This window comes from Rhineura floridana, chromosome 3 (assembly GCF_030035675.1).
Source record: "Rhineura floridana isolate rRhiFlo1 chromosome 3, rRhiFlo1.hap2, whole genome shotgun sequence".
NCBI lineage: Eukaryota > Metazoa > Chordata > Lepidosauria > Squamata > Rhineuridae > Rhineura > Rhineura floridana.
The window spans coordinates 142,445,462-142,467,958 of record NC_084482.1 but is presented as its reverse complement, the minus strand read 5'-3'; the positions used below and the strand labels follow the sequence as shown (position 1 = coordinate 142,467,958).

The 22,497-nt window shown below is 47.4% G+C and overlaps 1 protein-coding gene across 1 annotated transcript; it reads right to left on the bottom strand.

Annotated features, from left to right (window-relative positions):
* Window positions 1-2,791: 2,791 nt before the first annotated feature.
* BARX1 (BARX homeobox 1) lies at window positions 2,792-21,564 on the bottom strand. The gene is made up of 4 exons (XM_061622011.1): window positions 21,011-21,564; window positions 12,374-12,662; window positions 11,507-11,591; window positions 2,792-3,716 (listed from the first exon to the last, which is right to left on the bottom strand). Exons 1-4 carry the CDS (start codon window positions 21,222-21,224, stop codon window positions 3,552-3,554), a joined length of 753 nt encoding a protein of 250 aa, XP_061477995.1. The 5' UTR covers window positions 21,225-21,564; the 3' UTR covers window positions 2,792-3,551.
* Window positions 21,565-22,497: the final 933 nt, after the last annotated feature.

Here is a 22,497-nt window from a genome sequence, read left to right as displayed (position 1 = left end):
AGGAACCTTGGGCCATTCCCTATGTTGCAGCCTAACCTACCTCACAGGGTGGTTGTAAGGATAAAATGAGAGTGGAGACAAAGTAGGTTGTCTTGCACTCCGTGGAGAAAATAAATACATTTAAAATGTGTTATAGGATCTAGTGCAAGCCGAAATAATGCAGAATAATGCTGAGTGACATTTGTGTTGGAATATGTGGTTCAACTCCAACTTGTGGGTTGAGACTGCATGGGGTTAAAAAGGGTAGCTAGAGAGGAGACCTCCAGATTGCTAGGCTAATACCTATCCTTTGATCTCCTGCTGTCTCTCCCTTCCTGCTAGACTGATATGCAAAGGATGTTCACCACATCTCCTTCCTCCCTCCTCCTCCTTCTTTCTCTTGAGAGGGAGAGCAGACATATTCTCTTTGTCTCTCCCTCTCCTCCAAGCATGAGGGCAAACACTAGGCTTAGGGTTTGCATCTCCAACTTAGCTAGTTAGCTAGATGTAGAACTCTTTCCTATAGAGTATGTGTTTCCAGAATAAAGCAGTTATTTCTTATTTTAAAGCTTAAAGTCTCTGTCTCACTAATTTGCAGGGAATGTGTAATCTTTAGCAAAGATTCAAACACACATTAAGGCTCACTCAGTCTCTCCATTCCCAGTTTCGCCACTTTCCGACAATTTGTACATTTGGATCCTATGCACAGATCTCAGGGAAGTGTGCTTAGGGTTGCAAGTTCAGTTTCCCGCACAGGCTGGTCGCTTGCATTGCGGGAAATTCTGGTGTCCTTCAGAACTGGAAAAGACCTGGTATCAATATAGCTGGCAGGCTATATATCAATATAGTCAAGCATTTGGGGGCAAGCCAAGCTTCCGAAGGCAGCTGGTTGGAAAGGATGTTACCGTTCCTCCATGGGATCCTCGCTACTGGGCAGCCAATGCCGCTCGCAACCCAAAGCTAATGCTGGGCAACCCAAACGAAGCCGTCAGCTCCACAAGTTGCATAGAAGGCTGGCGGGGGAGAAGCTCTGGGCTACAAATGCCCCCACCCCACGTTAAGAAGTGTGCAAGCGACACCGAAGTATATTTAGGTGTGGTCAGCTGTTGTCCGCTCACCCGGGGTGTTATCAGAACCTCCCCGTAGTATCCTGAACACATTTCCTTGGGAAGTAAGCCCCAGTAACACTTGAACATAAAGCACCTTTAAAGAATGGCTAGGAGGGCAAACTCAAACCCTAGCCAAAGTTAAGCACATTGCACAGAGAGAGTCATCAATTTCAGCTGGTCCTTAATTTGTAAGGTACCCAAGGTCTGGCTGGATCTGGCTCAGGATGTAGAAGTCCTTTCTATCAATTAACAGAACATGCTTCTGACATGCTTAATTAGGACCAGACCATAAGCCACGAAAGGGCAGATGTGACTCCTTAGTATGCCAGCTTTAGTGTGGCACAGAAGTCTGCAGCTAGTGGATGGAGACATCTGTGTCCCTTGAAAGTTGGCATACTGCTGTCTCCTTTAAAGAAATGACCAAGAAAAGACATCACTGGAGAGGTATTTTGTATCTCTATATTTAGTAAAGCTTACACTTGGCTTGCTACCATTGAGAAGGTCAGAAACTACGCAATCAGTCCTTCTAGCTGGGAAGCTTCATAACTGGCAAGGAAAAACAGAAGGGAACGATAACTCATTCCAGAAGAGTATTCCTATCCCTCTGTGGCAGCAAGAATAACGAAGCATCTTGTGGCACCTTAAAGACAAATACATTTATTATGGCATAAACTTTCCCGGAGGGCAGTCCACTTCATTAGAGATGGAGCAATACTTCACATTTCCAACAGTGGCACCCCTGAGAAAATCATTCACAGCTTTAGGACTTCAGACTATGCCCTCTGCTTTGCTGGATGGGAGGTTTTCCAATATTGCAACCCAACAAAGAGTTTGTATCTGTCAGTCTGGTAAAGTTGAGGACGTCATACATTATTTACTAAACTGCCCCCTATTTAAGTCCCCAAGGTTAAATTTTCTTTCCTACTTCCTTCGCTCCTTGTCAGACCTCCCCTGGAGCAGATATGCGTTCTGCTAGCAGGCAATGATATATTTATAACTACTCAGGTGGCAAAATTTACTCTAGCTGTGGGAAAAGTAAGAGTTAGATACCAAAAGCACCTGGTGGGGTGAGTGGGATGTGCTCCACCAATATTATGACTGTAGTATTTATACACTAAGACATAGGGTGGGTCAGGGTATCTTTCATTTGGGAGAGGAAATATTATTTGAAATGTACTGTTGCTCTTTTACTGTATGTTGTTGAACTGTGTTTTGTTGAAATATGACTTGTATTTTAATATGTATTTTGTATTTTCCTTTTACATGTGTTTAATTGTGGTAGCCTATGGCTCTGAGCAATAAAGATCCATTTCATTTCAAAAAAAGGATGTATGAAGCCTGATCCTGATGGCAAAACAGCTAGATCAAAGGGAAATGACATGTAGAAAGTACAGAAGGTGACAATTAACCCTTAGTTTAACAATGTCAGAATGTTTGTGTTACCACCAAAACAGCTTTGTGAACTCTGGTTTTTTTTTAAAAAAAAGTGTTGCCATTTGACTGTACTTCCTGCATTTCAATGCAGTTGCAGCTAAACCCCTCAGATTAGTGGTCTGAGCATTACTCCCATGAAAACGCATATATCCCTTTGCACACATACCCAGGAGTAAGACCCAATGAGAAGAGCAGGGATTGCTCTCCAGTGAACATACGTGGGATTGTGCTGTTAATGACCCACATGGATCATTACATTGGCCTAGAGATTGGGGCTGAGGACCCAATGACCACACTCCACATTGCTGAACTACAACTCCCACGCTGTCTGGGGCTGGTGGGAACAGAAGTCCCACAACATCAGAGGGGGGGCTCCAATTCCCCATCCCCGGACTTGACAGCTCTGGGGAAATGAATGCGCGCCATTGCTCAGGCCAATCATTCATAAAATACTTTATTGAAATAAAATCAGTATCTTGGGGTTAATGAAATCCGGTGGTAAAAGGCGTTTGTCGAATAATTGGGGTGAGGGAACCGCCTGACCTTAGACAGCGAAAGAAGAAAGCCACCGTCTGCCCTGACACCCTTCTCGATTGACGCCCACCCAGACAGCAGGCAACGTTTTCCTCATGTACGTACACAGGGAGCGGGCGGAGTAGATCAGGAGCACAGTAAATACAATGGATTCAACTGGGAATAATAGTCTGCTAACCATTTTGCCACCCATCTTCTTCCACTTTGTGGCTTCTTAAAAACAAAACCAGTTGCACGGGCCTCGCATATTTTTTGCGCCCAGTCCTCTTTACACAACAGCCCGTCCACGTGGTGGATAAATCAAGCGAGGGCCTCAACGAGGTCTAGTCGATTGCAAGGCGCATAAGTCTAAACTTGAGGCTGACTGGCTGGAGGTTCCAGCAGCCGGCACGCAGATGCGACCTCTAGTAGTGGAAAAGGAACTTGCTCAATGCAGCCTCTGCAGTACAGTAACTCTCCGTGTTCAAAAGCAAGGCCTCAGCCGCCAGCACATAGTTATTCCTCTTGGCTGACTTGGCTGGGAGATCCGAGGCCTTCCGCTTGTTTCTCCGCTTCCTTCGCTCGCTCTTGCTCCGTCAGCTGCTCGCTGGTAGGAATGGAGTTTTTCTTTGGGCGGCCTTTGGGCTTGGTGGGAGATTCAAGCCCTCCGCCTTGCAAAACCTGCAAAAATCCAAAGTCCTTAATGTTCGCGAGAAACGGAGCAGGGCAAAAGATTTTACCCAGCTGAAAAAAACGACAGGCTTACAAAAAAAAAAAATTTTTTTTTAAAGAAAATGTTTGCAATGTTCACAATGACGATTTTTTAAAGCATCAGTTCCCCAGTATTTCTTTAACACTAAGCCTGGAGCCAGTGAAAGCATGTTGCAGCTGCCCTGACACTCCACCTGGCTTGCGCTAGCAAGTGGGCCAACTAGATCTGTCTGTCTTTCTCTCTTGTGCTTTTCACAGAAACCTGGCAGGCAGAAATTCAACAGGTGAATCTTTCCCCATCCATTTGTCTCCATGAGAAAGGAAAGCTTCACCTGAGGATACCTACCTTGTGTGAAAGAAGTGTGGGCCTTGTCAGAAAGGGGTGGTCCTTTTCACACAGCAAACAAGGCCTTGGGTGGAAACTATCCTAGAAGAGAAGAAGCTAGCAGAGGATCTCCTTGGCTGCTGGATCCCTACCCTCACTCAGAGCACTAGCTTCTAATCATGCTGATTTATTTAAATACTTCTGCACATAGTAGGTGTTGCTCCGGTTTCTGTAATCCTGTTCACTGAAGGAGTTTAAACCAAGAGTGCTGAACCCATGGCCCGCCAGATGTTGTTGGACTCCCATCATCCCTGGCCAGCATAGCCAATGGTGAGGGATGATGGAAGGTGAGGTAACATCATATATAGGACCATTTAGGTAGTTCAATGGGAGTAAGAGTGTATTCCAGGGATGGGGAACCTGTGGCCTTCACCTCCAACCATTGGCCATGCTGGCTGGGTCTGATAGAACCTGGAGTCCATTGACATCGGGTGGGGTCACAAGTTCCCCCATCCCTGGTGTATAGGACTAGCGTAACCACACAATCGGTGCCATCATTCCAATAACAACTAGCATCCAGTCATGCTCCTAAACAGCAACTTGGAAGAAATTCTCATTAGTTTCAATGAGACTTGCTTCAAAACTGTTTCCTGACATGAAGCCTAGGTACACATAGCTGCATTGGGGCATGTTCCTTATGAATACGAATGAGCAGCATTTGCGCATATCAGGAGGGTTAGTATTCAGCGGTTATGCTGCACTGTTTTAGTTTTGTAATGTTTAGATGTTTTAACTGCAGTGTGTAAATTGGGAGGAAAGGCACATTATATAATTTAAATAAAATAGTGTGCATTTTTTTAATTCTGTGCACTGCCCTGGGCTCTTTCAGGATGGAGGGTGGCATAAACACAATTAACAATATGAATAAGAATATTCCCTCATTATTCTGGGCTCCCTTTGGGAGGAAGGGTGAGATGACGACGATGACGATAACAACAACAACAACAACAATTTAGTAGTAGTAGCGATAGCAGTATACTTGACTGTCCCATTTATCTTTTCCTCTAGTGTCTCCCTAGCTGATGCTTTGTAAACCTCAATGTATAATAATAATATCACTGAATATGTGTCAAGCCCCACATATTTCAAAGTGTTTACTTTCCACATACCCTTTATCAGAATTGTGGCGTAAGATAAACTACCTATCTGGACTTTAAAGATGCGATCAGGATCAGCATATAAGAGACTGACTATAAACTACCAAAGTAAACATGACATCATCTCATGAAAATTAGCACGTGCTATTCCCCTTCCCTGAATATATATGCCATGCCCATCACTGCATTTCCCATTATCAGGAAAATCACCTTCACCTCCCCTGAATGAAATCGAGCACATCGAAGGCTTTAGTGTGAACAAACGGCACCGATTAACATCCCGTTAAGAACTCCACATTTAAACCCACAATTAATTCATGGACCAGTCGCACAAATGAGTAGTGCCAGGCTTTCTGGGGTGGGGTGGGGGATTCGCTGGTTTCAGTGGAGGATCAGATCTGAACTCAGTGCTCTAACCCAACCTTTCCCAACCAGTGTGCCTCCAGATGTTGTTAGACCACAACTCCCATCAGCCTCAGCCAGCATTGCCAATGGTCAGGAAAGATGGGAATTGTGGTCCAACAACATCTGGAGGCACACTGGTTGGGAAAGGCTGCTCTAACCCATCTGGGACTGAGAAAGGATCTTCCCTCCTAAGCGTATGCTTTGCCTCAGCAGTCCAAGATTTGTAAGGAGCCAAGTGTCCCATATATCATCTACACAAGGTTAGAGTCCGGTTGAAGCCATGGTAAGGGTGAAATCTTTGGCCCCTGCTACAATCCCATTGAGATGAATGCAAGAGGCACGAGTCCTTGCCCAGGATGAAGCTCAGGGATGGGGAACGTATGGGCTTCCTAATGTTGCTGGACTACAACTCCCATCATTCCTGACCATTGGCCATGCTGGCTGGAGCTGATGGGAGGTGGGGTCCAACTATGCCTGGAGGACCATAGTTCTCCATCCCTGGGCTGTATCACAGCCCTGTCTGTCTGCAGGGCTAGGAAATCGGTGGGTTCCGATGCCTTTTTAAAACAAGAAAACTGCTACTGACTTGCATTTTCTTTCCTTTGTTGAGGATATTGGAATATTTGGTTCAACTCCAACTTGTGGGTTGAGGCTGCATGGGGTTAAAAAGGGTAGCTAGAGAGGAGACCTTCTGATTGCTAAGCTAATACCTATCCTTTGATCTCCTGCTGTCTCTCCCTTTCTGCTAGACTGATATGCAAACGATGTTGACCACATCTCCTTCCTTCCTTCCTTCCTTCCTTCTTTCTCTTGAGAGGGAGAGCAGACATATTCTCTTTGTCTTTCCCTCTCCTCCAAGCATGAGGGCAAACACTAGGCTTAGGGTTTGCATCTCCAACTTAGCTAGTTAGCTAGATATAGAACTCTTTCCTATAAAGTATGTATTTCCAGAATAAAGTAGTTATTTCTTATTTTAAAGCTTAAAGTCTCTGTCTGACTAATTTGCAGGGAAGGTGTAATCTTTAGCAAAGATTCAAGCACACATAAAGGCTCACTCAGTCTCCCCATTCCCAATTTCGCCACTCTGTGACAGGTTATGGGCCCAGCCATGCAAAAGGAGATCTGAGTAATTAAAGGAGCTTTTGTGTTGCGAATCAAGGAAGCTAGTAAAGACCTTTTGGAGTTTAGTCAGTAAAGAGTTAAGCTTTTTTCTTAAGGATGGCTACCATGGAACAACAGCTAAGCCTTGACAAACTTTCACCTGGAAACTGGAAGCTGTGGTTGTTTCAGATGGGATGTCACTTAAAGCAACAGAAGCTAATGGAAGTGAACAAAGACCCAGAACCGGGACCAGAAGCCTTGCAGGAAGCAAGTAGAGTTTGGACAGAGAAAGACAAAAGAGCTCAGGATCTCATAGTGAAGTCTGTGAGTAACTTGCAAATCCCTTTGATCATTAACTGTAAAAATGCCAGAGAAATGTGGATTGCCCTGGAGTCTAACCACCCGCCAAAAATCCAAGGACATTTAATTTCAATGTTATGAAGTCTTATTAACTTGCAAATGAGGGATGATTCATTTGAAGAACACCTCACTATTTTTATGGTGTTAAATCAGGGAATCCAAGTATGTGGCACAAAACTGGATGGGCCGACGCAAATTGCTCTGTTTCTAGATTCCTTCCCAAAATCAATGCATACTTTTTGTCTCATATTGCAACAACAGCTAAAGACTCTAAATGAAATTATATCAGAAGTCAGAGAGCAATTCTTTCAGAAAAGTAAAAGAGATGCTGCTGGAAAGAACAGAATTTCCTTTTTCCTTAGTAAACAGACTTCTGGCCGAATGCCAGTCATAAGCAGATTTGGAAAACAAAAGGAGCAATCCAAAGGCTGCTTTCTATGTGGTTCAGAGATTCATCGTAAAAATCAGTGCGACAAGAAAGGAAAGTCTGAAGGACAAAATAAAGGATTTAAAAAGACAGACAAGAAAGATTTCAACAGTTTAAAATGTAATAACAATAAAGTCTATATAGATCCAGGAGCAAGTGCTCACTTGATAAATACAAAAACCCAATTTGAAACTCTAACCCCACGCGGAGGCTCAGTTAAAGTTGCTGACTCACAAGAAGTGCCCACAAAGGGGGAAGGGAATGTAAAGCTGGTTTGCTAGACGCCAAGTGGTACTAAACAGATTTACCTTAGAAATGCACTCTGGACTCCAGGAATTTCTAATAATTTGATCTCTGCAGTGAAGCAACCAATAAAGAATGTTCAGTGCTATTTGAACAAATTTCCTGCACAATTTCTCAAGATGACGTAATTATATGTGCAGCTACCAAGAGAAAAGGAATGTATGAAATTGATCAGCAAAGTCCAGAGGCTAATGTTGTGAAGGACTGCTGTAACAAGCCATGTTTGCATTTATGGCATAGAAGGCTTGGACACAGAGACATCGCAAATATTAATACCCTTCAAAGAAATAATTTAGTAAAAGGCATGGAAATTGAACCCTGCCAAGAAAAGGGAAGATGTACGTGCTGTGTTAAGGCTAAAGGGACAAGACCAAGTTTTCCTAAGCAGAGTGAAAGGAACACTAAGCGCCCCCTACAGTTGATTCACAATGACATTTGTGAAATGCCAATTCCATTAAATATATATTGTTAGTTTTATTGATGACTATTCAAGATTCACTGTAATCTATATACTGAAAGAGAAGGGGCAAATGCTTCAGAAACTCAAAGAGTATATTGCAATGGTGACCACTAAATTCCAGAGAAAGCCACAAATTCTACGTTCTGATAATGGAGGAGAATACATGTCTCATGCTACCCAGCAGTTTCTGCGTGAACATGGGATTGAGCAACAGACCACTGTACCTCACAACCCGGAACAAAATGGCGTCTCAGAGAGAAAATTCAGAACCCTTATTGAGATGGTGAGATCAATGCTGGAAGATGCCAATCTCCCACAGAAACATTGGGGAGAGGCAGTGTATACTGCCACATATCTACAGAATCATTTGCCAACAAAAACAAATGGCAACAAGACTCCGTTCGAATTATGGCATAGATGCATACCCAGTTTGGCTCAAATAAAGGTGTTTGGATCAAAGGTTTTCAGTCACATACCACACCAGAAGAGAACCAAATTGGACAACACTACAAAAGAAGGAATCTTCACTGGATATTCTACAAAAGAAAAGGGATACAGATTCCTAAATCCCAAAACGGAAAGGATTGAAATCCAAAGAGCTGTCTACTTTGATGAAGGTCAAGGTGCATTTCAACCAGAAGGGGCACCATCCCAAGACCATGACAGTGAAGAAGATAAAGTAGAAATACCATACAGTACTACAGATTACAGCAACATGCCAGCACTGGAGGACAGTGAGGAATCAGAGCAAGAAGGGGAACCTGCACAGCCAGAAGGGGCAGCAGAGAATCCTGGACCAAGACGCTCTAACCGCACCAACAGAGGTGTACCTCCACTGAGACTGTCCTACCTGGCAAGAGCTGATGAACTTCCAGAGCCAGAGACCTGGAAAGAGATTGAAACTGTACTCAAGCATACAACAATCACGGCACTCCTTAGTGTCACTGCCAACAGGAAGATGCAAGTAGAGCATCTAGAAATAAAGGCTGCAAGAGCATGGAATGACAAACTGAACCAAATGCTCTTGAAAGAAGGCTTTAAAAGAGGCAAAGCAGACAAATGCCTGTACAGCAACTCAAGAACAACAAATGGACTTATATTTTGATTTATGCAGATGATTTACTACTGGCTTATGAGAGTCCACAAGACAAGCAAGAGTTAGTAAATAATCTAAACAAGGAAGTTGAAGTGAAATGTCTAGGTGACATCACATACTACCTTGGAATACAAATTGAAAGAGAGGACGATGGATCCTTTCTACTGAACCAAAAACAAAAGATTCAAGACCTACTTGAGGGTCTAGGACTGAAGGATGCACATCCAGCACCTACACCAATGGAAGGAGAATACTTGAAACCAGACCAGAACAATCAACCCTGGGAAGACAACGAAAGCTACAGACAAGCTATAGGGAAACACCTGTACATCAGCACAATAACCAGACCAGACATGGGGATAGCAGTGGGATACCTTTGCAGAAAAACCAGCTTGCCAACCAAGAAAGACTGGAAAGATATCTGAAAGGCACTGCAAAGCTAAAACTAAAGCTATCAGCTACTCAAGATCCCAAGCTTCTGGGGTACGCTGCTGCTGACTGGGCTGGAGATACCAAAGATCACAAGTCAACCAGTGGAAACTGTTGGAAGTGGGGCAAGAGCAACTCCTGTTTTGTTCTTTTGTTTGTGCTCCAGAAGGGGGATAGAGCTAGGGTCCTCCAGATGGATAGGCTTGTTTACCTTTTACCTGTGATTCTCTGACTGACTTCCTTCCGTCACTAGACTGTGACGCCCTTAGGGAAGCTTACCTGCCCCTCCTCCTTCTGCCCTTTCCATCCCTTTGTCTCTCTCTCTCCGAGCATGGGGCTGATTCCTACACCTGGGAGTTATGCCTCCAACTTAGCTAGTTAGTTAGAACTAGGTATGCCTTTTCTATCTACTATGTATTTCTCTAAATAAAGTAGCTTTTCTTATTTTACTAAGTCTCCAGTCTCAGTGATGCTGTTGTAGGATAAAAGCCTGCTTTCTTAGGCAAATGCACGCACACGCTGGCACACTCGCATTTCAACATCTGCTGTTACTCTGCTGCTGTGGTGCTGCTTTTAAACAAAATTAAGCAACACAACTACACACAGCGCAACAGAAACCTGTTCTACTATGGGCAGTCACTTATCTGCTGGACAAGTCGAAAGCAAGAGACTGTAGCACACTCATCTACAGAGGCAGAGTATGTATCAACTGATGAAGCATGCAAGGAAATGATGTGGCTACTCAAGCTTCTATGAGACTTAGGCATATCTGAACCAGAGCCTATCAGAATACTTGAGGACAATCAAGCTTGCATAAGTCTCGCGGAATCAGAAGGACAAAGTTCTCACATGAAGCACATCGATGTGATGTTCCACTACCTAAAGGACATAAGGGAGAAAGGACTTCCAGAGATGATCTACTGTCCAACAGAAGAGATGGCAGCTGATACATTGACCAAACTGTTGGGCAAAGTCCGACACCAGAAGCTACGAGACAAGATGCACCTTGTAGAATGAACCAAGTTCTCATTGAGGAGGGGTGATGGAATATGTGGTTCAACTCCAACTTGTGGGTTGAGGCTGCATGGGGTTAAAAAGGGTAGCTAGAGAGGAGACCTCCTGGCTGCTAGACTAATACCTATCCTTTGATCTCCTGCTGTCTCTCCCTTCCTGCTAGACTGATATGCAAAGGATGTTGACCACATCTCCTTCCTCCCTCCTCCTCCTTCTTTCTCTTGAGAGGGAGAGCAGACATATTCTCTTTGTCTCTCCCTCTCCTCCAAGCATGAGGGCAAACACTAGGCTTAGGGTTTGCATCTCCAACTTAACTTGTTAGCTAGATGTAGAACTCTTTCCTATCAAATATGTATTTCCAGAATAAAGTAATTATTTCTTATTTTAAAGCTTAAAGTCTGTCTGACTAATTTGCAGGAAAGTGTAATCTTTAGGAAAGATCCATACACATAAAGGCTCACTCAGTCTCTCCATTCCCATTTCGCCACTCTCCGAAAGAGGATTGGGGTGGCTGCATCAAGGTCACATCCTTACTTCAGGGCAGGCCCAGGGACAGACACCAAACCCCTGCCATTATACCCTCGGCCAATGTCTAAAGATGCCTTGGAGCCAGGGAGCCCCCTTCCTTTCCCCCCCTTTTAGGAGAAAAACACCTCTGCAAAAAATCCAAAATGCACACTTACTATTTTTTTCCATTTCATTCGCCTATTTTGATACCAGGTTTTCACCTGCAGTTGACTCAGGCCCAGCGATTCCGCCAGGTCTATCCTACAGGGAAGAGACAAGGCACGTCTTCAGAACACTTTCCTTCTCCATCCATATCCGCATTCAACCTGCCCCTTCCCTGTCAGCCTCCCACCCCACCCCCACGCCCTCCTCCTCCCTTTTCAATATGGGTAGGGTCTCTCTTTTGTTGCAACACATCATTCCTGTATGAAAAATGGTCTGCTTTCAAGTCGATTCCGCCTTATTGCGACCCTGAGAATAGGGTTTTCATGGTAAGTGGCATTCAGAGGTGGTTTACCATTGCCTTCCTCTGAGAGGCAGTGACTGGCCCAAGGTCACCCAGTGAGCTTCATGGCTGTGTGGGGATAGCCCGTCAGCAAAACCAGGCCAGCAAAACACGCCTGATTTCACGTATCTCAGGGGTGAATCTCGCGTCCGCCTGCGCACCGAAATTCAGCCTTACACAGTAACGTGGGAAATGAGCTTAAACGCGGCTCTGCGGCAGGGGTGGCCCCCTAAGGAACGCGTACTCAGCCCCAGTTCGGATCCCCATTGTGGGGAACGAGGGATCATGTTTGCCCAGGGACGGTCCGAGGGCCAAGCCGGCTGGCTTTTGGGGACTCTGAGCCCAGCCCAGAACTTGTAAGGGCACATTTCCCGGAGTGGCTTTTCCTGCGCTCTCCTTTTGTCTTTTGGCGGAACGGGCAGGAAGAGTCCTCCCCCCGTCGCCACCATCCCGACCCCCTCCTGCCCGGAGGAACGTCTCGCCGGCTCGGAACCGCCCCTCTGACGGCACCCCCTCCCCTTCCCAAGCGATGGCCCACCTGTCTGGCGTGGAGAGGTATTTCTGCTTCTCGAAGCGCTTCTCCAGGCCCATCAGTTGCAGCTCGGTGAAGACGGTGCGGCTCCGACGGCCTTTCTTGGCTTTGCCGACGGCCTCCGGAGTTCCCGGCTCCAGCTTCCCGCGGAGATGCAGTTCGAAGGGCAGGTGTGGAGGCCCAGCGCCGCCTTGGAGCCCGGAGCCCGCCGCCAGCAGCGCCGAGCTCAGGCCGGAGCAACCCAGCGGCGCCAGCGGGAACTTGAAGACGGACGCCTGCTCAGCCTTCAGTACCGCTGAGAGAGAGAGAGAGAGAGAGAGAGAGTCGAGCGGATTGCTTCCTCGACAGGCACCCGAGCCCCACCTGCCCGCCCGCCCTCGGAGCCCGCAGCGTTTGGAAGTAGGGTAAATTCCTTGGGGATAAACTCAAGCCAGTCGCCAGAACAAAGGCCGGGGACGGAAAGGAAGGGTGCTGCCCCACATAGCCCTTCTCGGAGGGCAGACCTCGGCTGCGTACACACGAGACATTTCAAGAACAGTATTGGGAGGCAATGCAGTTCTTTGTATGTCCTTTACACGCACGGTGTGTACGCAGCGCGAGATGCAGGGCCCTCCCTCACTCTTCAGGGGATTCGTCACAAACGATTCGTCAGGGGTCTTGTGGCTCCTGAGAGCTGAGCGGATGGAAGGGGCAGGTTTCTTCTAAGCTTTTGTTCCTCCCGCCCAAGCAGCCAGCACACTGCCAGCCCCCAAACTAGTCAAGTAATTAGTCCCACAGTATCCTATTAGCAGAGCTTTTTTTTACAGTACTCACCACAACGGAGTACCAATACCTCTATTTTTGCTGCCCACGCCAGCCCACAATCTTTTTATCAAGATGCGAGTACTGACTCTGCGTTTTTTTTTTAACCAAAGACGTACTGGCTGGTAGTATAAGATTAGGAAGATTTGAAAGGAACCAGTCTATCTTCATTTCCTAATTCCTTTTATCTTTATTCATTTATTTCTTCTTTAGAAACTGCCTACCTCCTGCACAAAAAATTATTTCACACTGCACAGGGTTTTTTTGACACTGCACGAACTGTGACTAGCTACACGTTAGAAAAAACCCTGGATTGGGGCCCATCTAGTCCAACATCCTGTTCTCATGGTGGCCAACCAGATGCCCATGGGAAGCCCCAAGCAGGACCTGAGGGACAAGAGCACTCTCCACACTTGGGAGTCGCAACAATCGGCATTCAGTTCCACCCGCAGGCGGCTCTTATACCAGTATAAATCTGCTGGCCTTTGAGGCGCCACAGGAGTCTTTTACTATAGGGATTGGGAGCCTGTGACCCTCCAGATGTTGCTGGATTACACCTCCCATCATTTGCCATCATTGGCCGCGATGGCTGGGGATGATGGGAGTTGGAGTCCAACCACATTTGGAGGGGCCATCTCAAGTTGCTTCATCTATATGCATTTATCTGTCTCCCACACTTTTCTCCAAGCAAGTCTGGTTTTATCCCTCCTGCCCCCAAAAACTAATCCTGTGAGATAGAATGTTGGAAAGGAACAGACGTGTAGCCCGGACTCGGCTGGGGTGGGCTGGGGTGGGGGAGACCCCCCCAACAAATCCCCCCATTTTTTACAAAAAAAATAAATGTATTACAGAATTTTTATGCCCCCTCCCTACTTTTTGATGCCCCCCTCAACTTTTAGGCAGGCTACGAGCTTGGAGAGGAACTGCCTCAAGATTGAGGAGGAAGCATCAGGGTGGAGCCCGGGATTTGATCCTGGAACTCTGAAGTCTAAAGGTGGGCTGCTGTGCACACTTCAAATAAATGTGGCCGAAGGAAGCTGCTGGTGCGAGAGCTCGCCTCTTAGCTAGGATGTGCCAGGGTGCCAGCCAGGAGGCGGCGGTGGGTGGAAGAGGTCTCTCCTAACAGCTGGGGCTATCGTCCTAAACGTAGCTACTTGGCAGTTAACAGCACTGAAATAAGTGGGACTTACTTCCGAGTAAACACTGTTAGGATTAGACTGCAGTAGTGGCCGTCGCTGCACAGGAAATCGTGCAGCGCGGTCCAGCGCAGTTACTCGGACGTAAACCCTGCTGAGTTCAATGGTGTTGTCTCCCAAGTGCTCTCTTGCTTTCTGTGCTATGTTTTCCTTCCACACTGGCTTCTGCTCAAAGGTGGAAAGGGTCGGGGCGCACGATTTCTCGTGCAGCGGCGAGCGCAGCCTAATCCAGCCATTCTTGCTCGGAGTTTACTGGGGGGTGCTAGGAAGGAGAACCAAGCAATGAGATAGCTTCCTTCTAGGTTGCAACTGGGTATGGAAATTATGGGGTGGGGGAGAGATCTGTTGGGAAGGATTCCCTCCTACAAACCTCACCAGCCATCCTGCTAATTCCCAAATAACTACTCTGGTTTAAATTGAGATCCTTGTTGGAAGTGGGGCAAGAGCAACTCCTGTTTGGGTTCCTTTGTGTGTATTCCAGAAGGAAGCTAGGGTCCTCCAACTGGCTAGGCTTGCCTACCTTTACCTGTGCTGTTCTCTACCTAATTTCCTTCCCTTGTAAACTGATACGCTCAGGGAAGCTAACCTGTCTGAGGACAGAGGAGACATCTCTGTCTTTGCTCTCTCTCCTGAGCCATGAGGGCAATACCCACATCTGCACCTCCAACTTAGTTAGTTAGAACTAGGTATGCCTTTCCTATCTACTATGTATATCTATAAATAAAGTAGCTTTTCTTATTTTATTAAGTCTTAAGTCTCAGTGACCAAAATGTAGGGTAAAAGCCTGCTTCTAAGGTAAATACACACGCTGGCACACACGCAGCTCAGACCACTGAGGATCTCTTCATATATATATATATATATATATATATATATATATATATTTCCATAACAATCCTCAGCTACTTATGTGAAAACCAATTAAAGGCAATCAGCTGACTTCCCGGGCCCTGGCATTTCAGTCCTAAACAAATGAAGTCCAATATTCTATTGGTTATGGTGAAGGTGAATTAGTCCATTCCAATACTGTAAATAGGCAACGATGACGTCAGTTGAATTTAGATACCGCCTTAAAAAACTTATAGATCTTACTCCAAAGTTGGGCTTGTTTGTTAGTTTTTAGGATGGCAGCCTTACAGTAGGGCTTTAAGACAGTGGCCAAAACTGGCTTGTTTGAAAGTATTGCTATTTGATTCAGCTGCTTGTGACCCTAGCAGTTTGCTCCCAGCGATCATAATCCATAAGCATTTTTTTCTCCAAAAAGCAACAGAACATATGCCCATCGTTCTGAAAGAACGAACAAATTACGGCTGCTAAAAATTTTACGAAAGACAGTATTATGGAATCACATGAGCAATAAATACAGATTTTTTTAAAAAAAAATTAAAGCATTGGAAACACTTTTATTAGATAAAATACGTCCTTTCGATTTCACCGGAACTTACTTTCAAGTCATGTGTTCACAAAACGGGTAATAACTTTTTTTAAAATTCAGGACGCTACATGCAACGTGTAGATATTGCTGTTCAAAAACTATTTTACTGTTTGTAGAAAACTGTTATTATTGAAGAAATGACTCGATCTTTCCCATAAAAGAGACACTAAATATTAAAGAATGATATACAGCCTACTGCTCCGATTTCAGAAAGTCCTTTCTTCAGCTTATGAATGTGCTTTTAAATGGAATTTAAATGTATCCCGCTTTCATAGGCCGATTCTCAACCCAATGGGAATGTAATGCAATATTTGGATTAAAGCTGCAATATTAGACACGCTCATCTGCGAGTAAACCCTATTGAACTCAATGGAACTTGCATCTGAGTAGACATGTATAGGATTGCGCTGTGCATGATATAATTTACAGACAGATACATTAACCTAACTTCTAAGACAATGCCAGCTGTGTGCATTTTCCCGATAATGAAAAAGTGAAAATGGATTATAGATGTAAACAACTTTTCCTAGATTTGGGACAATCATTGCTGAATCCAAAAACATCATAGCCCCCCACCCCAAACCATACCAAACCACGGGCAGGATCCAAGCATAATTAAATAATGTAAAAACCCCACTGAGTGGATAAAATTCCACATATGCTTACATCTCCCACTAATAAAAACAACATGATTTCGACGGCACTACGGTTCAGATTCCACCCCCACATCCATCTTCCCTTCCTTTCCTCTATCTACTTCTGCAGCAGCTTCCCAAACAACTTGATTCAGAAGCAACCGCCACTCAGTGCAATGGAACTGACTCCCCAGCAAGCAAACGGAGTCCTGCAGCCTTAAAGGGCAGGGTGAGGTTGCAAAATTTTCCTGTGCTCCATGCAGGCAGGAGGTCATTTTTGCCTACTCATCTCGCCGAGGAAACGCTAAGATACCTTTACGTGGCATGCGAGTTATAAATTCATCCATACACTACACATCTTGGGGCGGGGAAGGGAAGGAGGATGGAAGCACTAAATAGCCACGACATACCTGCTAAACAAGAAAAAGAAAAAGCTAAAACCAAACAAATATTTTTATGTCATATTTGTTCCCCTGACAGATAGTAATGAGTGTTGTGAGCAACTGTTCCCCCCCCCTTTCTGTTATCTCCAGCCTATGAACATAAATTGTTCAGTCCTGGTTCCGACAGTTCTGCATTCGGGCACTAACACGCATTTCCTTGGAAATCGACATCCCAGTTTAATGTGTCCCATTGATTTCCGTGACATTTCCTTCCAAGTAATCTGAGATGCTTCCAAGCAAAAGAAACCAACGGGATGGACGGATGGGTTGAAGCCTGATTCAAAAATCGCCGTTCTGAAGGATAGGTCTGGAACGCGCGCTCGGTAGTTCCCGCAGTGAGTGATCGAGGGAAAGAATCAGAGTCCCCCTTTGGAATATCCACCATGCTTATCTCCCATATAGAACCATTCCGGTGAAATCAACAAAGAGCGATGCCTCTTCCTGTTTGTTTGGCAAACAGGATCCATTCCGTCTCCCACTGTGAAAATTTCAGCAGGTAGAAGAAAGGCTGATGAGTGGCCTTGAAAGCAACCAGATCACCCCGCTCGGAGTGCGATCAAATCAAACTTCAGTAGTTGTCCTCACTTTCTTGCCGTGGATTCTGTGTGTAGCTTTACCAAGGATCTAGTCCTTATTGCGGAGGCCCCGAAGTCAACAGCCGCCGTGCAAGCTAATGCACGCAGCTACCGGGCCTGCGTGACTGCGAGCTTTTTCGCGCCACGGGGTTCTGCCTATATATATATATATATTTATTTAAAAAGCCCAGCCTGGGACGCTTTCTCTAAGGGGGGGAGCGATCTGCTCCTAGGAGTCACAGAAAGTACTCCTGGGCCACGTCTGCGCGCAGCCAAAAACGCAGATTAGCCTCAGGGAGGATCAGAATTCCGCTCTTATAAAATGAGGCCGAAATTATGGTTTCTGAGGCCGATATTTTAAGAGATTCCTGTTAAAATAGAGGAAAGGGCCTGTGAATCCAGCCTAGGATACCTATGTCAACTTTTTGGGAATTCCATGGCTTGACAGTGGCAACATTTTGAAGGCCTGTTTGTGGTCCTGGTTCCCCCCTCCCCTTGCCTTCCTCGTGGTTATTATTGGAAGCCCAATCCGACGAGAGGAAGTGTCTGGACGTGCTAGGGCCACCTTTTGCATGCCTACTCAGAAGTAACACGGGCTGTGTTCAGTGGGTCTTATTGCCAGGTAAATGTGCTCAGGGTTTGGCGGTTAACCTGCTTGACTTACCCCAGCCCGCGTCATCGCAACGTTACACATTATTCTGCGGGCAAAAAATATTTTTAAGCCCACCGACCGCAGGGAGGGAAGGGGAAGGCAATTCCCTGGCTATGTTTTTAATCCGGAATTAACACGGAAAAAAACAAAACAGAAGCTGGACCAAAGGAGGGTCCATGAAAACGTCTTTGAAATCGGTGGGATTGGTTTCCGCCTCAAATTCAATGCTCGGAGTGGGGTGCCCAGGTCTCTCTCTCTCTCTCTCTTGGGATCCTTCCGTCTTGAGAGCTTGGGCTGCAACCCAGTACGTATCTACTCAGAAGCAAGCCCCACTGGGCTCAGTGGGACTTACTCCCAGGTCAGTGTGTACTGGATTGCAGCCTCGGTCGGTTTAAGTCAAAGAGACGCACCGCTCTTTCGGGCCCTCATCGCTGCTCCGCCAGTAAAGCTGTGAGGCTTCCACGTCTAGCCAAATTTGGTTTCCCAGGAGATCGCGAAAGGAAAGGAAGGCGGACTCTACGACACCCGGGAGCCCCGGGCGGGGAAGGGGAGACGACAGGCAAAAAGGCCTTGGGTGAAAAGGGATTTTCTCCTGCAGGGAAACATTCCACGCGCGCGCACACATTTCTCGCAGAGGCGGCATTTCAAGGTTGAAAAACGGGCTGGGTCTCGGAGGAGAGGGCACAGCAAAGTGATTTCCGAAAAGGGAGCAAGATTCCCTGGAAGTTCAGAGGCCTGTTCTGCAAAATGGAATGGCAGGACAGAGGAGCAGTTGAAGCAGATGATGTGATGACTTAAAAAAAAAAAGAATACTAACTTGGGCTATCTAATGCTGCTGAGGACAGCATTAGGGGATCTGAATAGCTCTTCCACCAGGACGTGCCCGCCTTCTCTGGCTCCTACGATCAAGCCATAAAGGCCATTTCTCTCACACACACACGTACACACACCCCTTGCCTTGTGGTGGTGGCCCAGGGCCGCTGTTTGCGGGAGCAGCGCTGGCGGCCCGTTTCCTTGGAGGGCTCCACCAGTGGGTGGATGCCTCTCCGTGCGCTGAAGGTTGATGCGCGCCATTCTTCGAAAGCGCGGAGATGGACATTCAGCAAGGCAAGACAAGGGTGAAGAAGCACCTCCCCCCGGCCAAAGGGGGACCCCTTTGGTCTCCCGGGAGGAAGAGGCCCCAAGAGACATGAGGGGGCAAGGAGCTCGTTCGTTCGAAGCCAGATGAGGCCAGGACCGTCGCTCTGCTCTGCCCCCTCTCCCCCCCCCGTCCAGGCTCCGGCTTTGAAGGCGCAGCCAGGCCTCCGATCTTGGATCCAAGCCATTCCGCAAGACGTTTCTTCCACGTCCTATTAGTTCGAGGACAACTTCCATTTCAGGCTGGGCCCTTAACACCAAGGGACCGGCTCTACTCTCTGCGCTAGGCTACTCTGCCAACGCTGCGCCTCAGCGAGGTCAAAATATTTCTCCTGGGCAGCCAGATCCCGTGCCCGTTTACTCAGAAGTAAGTCTCCTCGAGCTCAGTGGAGCTTCCAAACCCAAACCCAATCCCAACCCACAACCTCCCCAAACCTCAGGCAGCATAAAATCGCAGCCTTCAGCCTTTTCGTTTCCTTTGCTGCCATGCCAGTGGAAACCCCTGTTGGGCGAAAGAGGTCGGATTAAAGGCGTTGCGGATCGGGCTATTCCTCGACCGTGTTGGTATGCAGCACAGGGAATACCCGTGCGGGGGCACTTAGTCAAGCCAAGCCCCGAAACTATTCATCCTGACAGATCGGCCTTGCTCTGAATAGGAATAATCCAAATTCCATTATTTAAGGGTCTGGGTGGTGCGGTAACGGAATTAAACCTTTCAAAGGCAATAAACTTACTTAAGAGTCTCTACTGTAACGTTATTTATAACGAGTCGGTCCCATTAGGTTTAACGGGGATTGCTCCCTGGTAAGTGCATCTAGGATTTTTGCCTTTATGTCTATCTGCAATGCACTAAATACACACTCGGAAGAAATCCCGATAGAACTAATATGATTTCCTTCTAAGCAAACATCTTGATGCAATAGGCCCCTCTGCCCTGCAGCTAATACTCTTGATGTCCCATCCCTATGAGGAGGGAGTCATAGTATCACAGAATAGTAGAGTTGGAAGGGGCCTAGAAGGCCACCGAGTCCAACCCCCTCCTCAATGCAGAAATTCAAATTAAAGCATACCCAACAGGTGGCTGTCCAGCTGCCTCTTGAATGCCTCCAGTGTTGGAGAGCCCACCACCTCCCGAGGTCATTGGTTCCATTGTTGTACCACTCTAACAGTTTGGAATTTTTTTTCCTGATGTTCAGCCGAAATCTGGCTTCCTGCAACTTGAGCCCATTATTCTGTGTCCTGCACTCTGGGATGATCAAGAAGAGATCCTGGTCCATTCCGAGTGCCTTAGATTTCCACAGAACTGATTTCAAAGACCTTAAGTGTGCTTTAGGATGGCAGCCAAAGACAACCAGAAGTCTTTAAATTTAAACCAATGGGCGCCTAAAGCCTTCTAAACTCTAAAATCATCGGAGGACCGGATTGCCTCGCAACCTAAAGGCGTCCTTGACGGTGGGGGACTTGCATGGAGAAGCCCCGCTGACATCCCTGCCGCATTGCGTTCAGCTCCAAAGCGCTGGCGGCCGCTCAGCAAAAGGAGACAAGATCTAGTGAACTAGGAAGAGAAGGTTGACCTTGGGGGATGTGGAGGGAAGAGCAACTTTCAGGCAGCTATTTACGAGAGAACAAAAGAAAACGTTGATTTCCGTCTGGGCCTCCCCTCCTCCCAAAAAAGCTCGATTAGAAGACTGCAGCCTAATTTAAGGGAGGGGATCAGAATCGCCCACCTGCCCCGGCGATGGTCGACAGGGGAGAGCCGAAAGACCTACCTAAGGGGTTGTGATAGGGCCGTGCCGAGAGCAACGCCTTCACGCCGAACTTAAGAAGGTCCCCGGCGGGTGCGGAGCCCTTGGCATCCGGGTGATCCGTCAGGATCTCCTCGATCATAAAACTCCGGTAGCGATGCGATCGGTGGTCGACGAAGGGGTCGGCAGGGAAATAGTGGGCGGCGGCGGCGGCGCCCAGGTCCAGGGGGTGCTGCATCGTTCTTGGTGGCCCGAGGGAGCCTCCTCGCTCCTCCCTCCCCCGGCCGCCCAGTTCAGCCCTGCTCGTCTCCGCTGCCCAAACCTCAGAGCGCCCTCTGGCCTGACGCTTCTCCCAGAACACTCTGAGGCCTCCGGGAGGCTGAGGCCATCCCCGCTGCCTCTGGGCTCCGATTCCCCCGCAAATCCCCTTGGAAGCCAGGCGGTGCTCGGCCGACCTCCGCCGCGCGCCGGCCAGTCAGCCGGTCTCCGACAACCGCCGAAGATCTCCCAGCAGAGTGAGGCCAGGCAGCCCAGCTTGCAACCTCGGGCTGCTCGAAGGCGCGGCCTCAGAGGAGCCTTCTGCTTTCTCCGCCCCAGCGCCGCGCTAGACAGCAGCCTATTATAGGGCTGACGCTAGCTGCGGCACGGGGGGCTTAGGATGCCGGCGCGGGGGGTGGGCGGAGGGCGAGAGAGAGAACTGCTCGGGGTGGGGAGGGGCGGAGTACCTGGGAATGGGTGCTTGATCCTGCGCCAAAGCAAGCAAATTAGCCTCCACGCTGGCCGACTTGAGAACTCCAAGCCTCCCTCCCTCCCTCTCCATGCACGAAAAAGGTACATCTGCCCGACTCGGGGGGGCAGCTTGTAGCGCGCCCGAAGAGGAAGCGATTATCGCGCGCTCACACGAACCGATTCCAGGAGGGAAGAGATCTTTGCCTCGGGAGCACGGTGGACCAAAGGCTGGCTCACGGACTGAATCCTCACTACGACTGTGAGCCCGATTGCTCACCGGCAATGGCCCCGCGGCCTCAGCCAGCGCTGTACACAAGACCTTAACCCTGTACGAAGCTCCTTCCTTTATTCAGGGAAGGGATCTTCGGGCCTGGAGCAGAGTGTTTCCCATCTGAGAGACACGCTACATGCTACCAACGGCTCTAACCCGAACCCAGCCCCTCCTGGCTTTATTTTATTTCCAACATTTATAGGCCTCCTTTCCACCAATAATCAGGCACAGGGAAAGTGTTTGTGTGTGTGTTGGTATCGGCCTCTACTTGATTTCGGCATGTTGGCCAATATTTTTAGGCTGCAACAGTCCTAGACCTAATTTACCTGGGCGGAAGACCCATTTGATTCAGCGGGATTGACCCTTCTGGCTTGACGTGGTTAGGATTGCCCTGTAGCAGGGCTGTCATCCCTAGAAACGCATACAGGAGATTTTTAAACAAGAAAACGCAAGAGCCCTTCGCTGGGTTTTTGATTTGGAAAGAAACGCCGTGAAAGATGTAGTCCTGGCA

Excerpts from the sequence above, each read along its gene's own strand:
- BARX1 (XM_061622011.1), bottom strand. The coding sequence starts at position 21,224 with ATGCAGCACCCCCTGGACCTGGGCGCCGCCGCCGCCGCCCACTATTTC. Across the intron at positions 11,592-12,373 it reads TACCTCTCCACGCCAGACAG|GATAGACCTGGCGGAATCGC; the intron begins GTGGGCCATCGC and ends TCTTCCCTGTAG. Across the intron at positions 3,717-11,506 it reads GAATGAAATGGAAAAAAATA|GTTTTGCAAGGCGGAGGGCT; the intron begins GTAAGTGTGCAT and ends GGATTTTTGCAG.